This window comes from Lygodium microphyllum, unplaced genomic scaffold, assembly GCF_053477565.2.
Source record: "Lygodium microphyllum isolate KBCC unplaced genomic scaffold, Lygodium_microphyllum_v1.1.10 scaffold_512, whole genome shotgun sequence".
NCBI classification, from domain to species: Eukaryota; Viridiplantae; Streptophyta; class Polypodiopsida; order Schizaeales; family Lygodiaceae; genus Lygodium; species Lygodium microphyllum.
Genome location: NW_028229961.1, coordinates 11,440 through 14,354, shown reverse-complemented (window position 1 = coordinate 14,354; position 2,915 = coordinate 11,440). Strand labels below are relative to the sequence as shown.

At 41.5% G+C, this 2,915-nt stretch overlaps 1 protein-coding gene across 1 annotated transcript; it reads left to right on the top strand.

The window, feature by feature from the left end:
* Positions 1 to 299: 299 nt before the first annotated feature.
* On the top strand, positions 300 to 2,641 carry LOC148008038 (expansin-A4-like). The gene is made up of 3 exons (XM_087674514.1): positions 300 to 449; positions 1,260 to 1,578; positions 1,953 to 2,641. Exons 1-3 carry the CDS (start codon positions 446 to 448, stop codon positions 2,257 to 2,259), a joined length of 630 nt encoding a protein of 209 aa, XP_087530640.1. The 5' UTR covers positions 300 to 445; the 3' UTR covers positions 2,260 to 2,641.
* The last annotated feature ends 274 nt before the right edge of the window (positions 2,642 to 2,915 follow it).

The following is a 2,915-nucleotide window of genomic DNA, read 5'->3' as shown; positions in this document are numbered from 1 at the left end:
GTTAACCTGTTGACAATGATCTCTCTCTCTCTGATCTCTCTCTCTCTCTCTCTCTCTCTCTCTCTCTCTCTCTCTCTCTCCTGTGATAATCATATGTATATGAATCTCATATGATGATGATGATGACAGGGCTTCGAAATCGGTAAGCAGAGCCGTGTTGGTGGGGATGGTGGTGTGCCTGCTTGTGTCGATGATGATGGTCGCGATGAGTGGTGAAGGGGCGGATGCGCGGCTGTCTAGGAAGAGGATAAGCCGAGCGTCGTATTTGAGGTCGATTAAGCGGAGGGCGAGTTCGAGGAAGCCGGCCCTGCCGCCTCCCAAGAAAAGGCGCGCGCTCCCTCAACGCCGCCTGCCTCCGCGACCTCGTGTGGGTAGCGCACTCTCCTACTCCGCCTGGTCTGAAGCCCATGCGACCTTCTACGGAGGAAGTGACGCCTCCGGGACTATGGGTAGCACACTCACACCTCTCTCTCTCTCTCTCTCTCTCTCCTTTTGCAATGCCTTAGATATGTTGCATATGGACTAAGGCTCTAAACCCAGGTCGTTCTGAACATCTTCATTTCACTTTAATACAACAACTTAATGCATTCTCAAAGGAAAAACAAGGAACTTGCTAATGCCCCTAAAGATTTACAGCATTCCCCATTGTCACGCACAAGGAGTGACCATACAAATAAACCAAACCCTTTGGGACCATAAAAGCCACTTGCCAAAACCATAAGCCTCTACTGCAACCAATATGACTGAGAATTCTAGAGACTTTTTAAAGGACATAAACATTTCTAGTCATTTCAAACATGCGAATCCCAATCCGCTTCAAGAAATGAAATAGATGAGAATGCTATGGCCGTAGTCTAATGATATAAGGTTAAATACCTTTATTCGATTAAGAGCCCTTCGCAATGTACTTAACGCAAGTCCATAGCCTGGAAACAAAGTCCCATGTTTGTCAAGCAACTTATTTCGAATGTGCCCAACAAGTTTTTAAGGTGTGGGAAGAATGATGAGAAAGGAGAAATGTCCATAACCTTAAAAAATAAGCAAATACTCACAGTGATTGGCGTCAATTCATTTCTATTATAACCTAGAGCACACCTATGTAGATGGTAAACCTTTACTCTAATGCGGCGATATTACTCGGCTCCATTTGCAGAGGTGATTTGCTTATGCAAATCAGAGGGCAGGCCATAAGGTAATGTTACCACTTGGATAGTGCTTCGGTGATCATGCCTTCTTAATGAATGTTGGCGACTTTGCAGGTGGTGCTTGTGGATATGGAAACCTTTACAACAATGGCTATGGCACCAACACGGTAGCGCTTAGTACCACCTTATTCAATTACGGCTTGAGTTGCGGTGCATGCTACGAGATCAAGTGCTACAACCAGCCACAGTGGTGCTTGCCTGGAAATCCATCCATCATCGTGACTGCTACTAACTTCTGTCCTCCAAATTGGGCTCATCCAACCAACGCTGGAGGTTGGTGCAACCCGCCCAGAAATCATTTCGATATGGCGCAACCCGCATTCACGCAAATTGCTCAATACCAGGCTGGTATAGTGCCGGTCCTGTACAGACGGTATGGCCTTGGGATCTTCCCAGCATAATTCTTGTGTACAATAATCTTAGTACTATATTCTAAGGTACTGATAGCTATCGGGACAGCCAATATTTGGGAGGCCGTATCGAATAACTGGATTTACACGTGATACAACAAGACGAATAGAACGTGCATTCTAAAACATCCTTTGATAATTGATTCATATATTCATGTCACTAGGATAAGCATTCTTCAATTCAATGAAGTTTGTAAATGAGAAATTAGCAACATGCAATATGGCTTTGGAGTTACAGATCGTGAGATAAATAGACTAGTTATAGAACCTAGGGGATAGGTCAAACCTAGTAATTTGTCATCTGATGCATTGTTGGTGTTGGGTTTTGATGGTGCAGGGTCCCATGTACAAAGAAAGGTGGAATCAAATTCACAATGAATGGGAACCCCAACTTCAACTTGGTGATGATATTCAACGTGGGTGGGGCTGGGGATGTTCAAGCTGTCTACATAAAGGGAACACGGACTGGGTGGATGCCAATGACACGAAATTGGGGTCAAAATTGGCAAATTGGGGCCAAACTAGTGGGACAATCAATTTCATTTCGTATAGTCACAAGTGATGGAAGGAACCTTATCTCCTACAATGCAATACCTACATATTGGCAATTTGGTGCAACATACACTGGTGCTCAATTCTACTAGTGTCTCTTCCTTATTACTCAAAATACCTAGAAGCTAATTTTGGAATTGTCTGTTTCCACCTTACATGGCAATGCATGTTGCTCATACACTATAGTTGCAAACTCATAAAACCATTGCCTACCAATGTGGCAAATCATTGCTAGCTTTAGTGTTATTCTTGTAGCTTCAATGTAGGTAGCACCTTGTTGGTGCCCATTCATGCCACTTTTGGCTACATTTAAACTCAACTTGGAATGGATTACAGAACCCTACTAAAGAGGTTTACAGCCATTCCATAACTACCCTTTTTATTTTCAACAACAACATATGAACTACATACAAAGCACCATTATTTTTAAAAATAATTGGTTGGTTTAAGAAATGATTTTAAGAAACACTAAAAACCTATACTTATTCCATGATTATCCTTTTATTTTCAAAAACAATACAAAAACTATCATAGAGAGCACCATTATTTTTAAAAATTGGTTGGTTGTGGAAATGATTATTAAGGAAAACAAAATGTCTTCAAGTGCACTTGTTTGTATCTTTTCAATTCATGTAACCAACATGAAGTTAGATTCTTTTGATAAATTGTGGCACTTTGTAAGCTTTTTTGAAACCTTTGAAACTACTGAAATCATTTTAAATCACTAACTTTTTTAACATGTGTTTTT

What these genes read in the sequence shown, in the direction of transcription:
- LOC148008038 (XM_087674514.1), top strand. An exon ending in GTGCCGGTCCTGTACAGACG is followed by an intron (nt 1,579 to 1,952) that starts GTATGGCCTTGG and finishes TTGATGGTGCAG; the next exon opens with GGTCCCATGTACAAAGAAAG.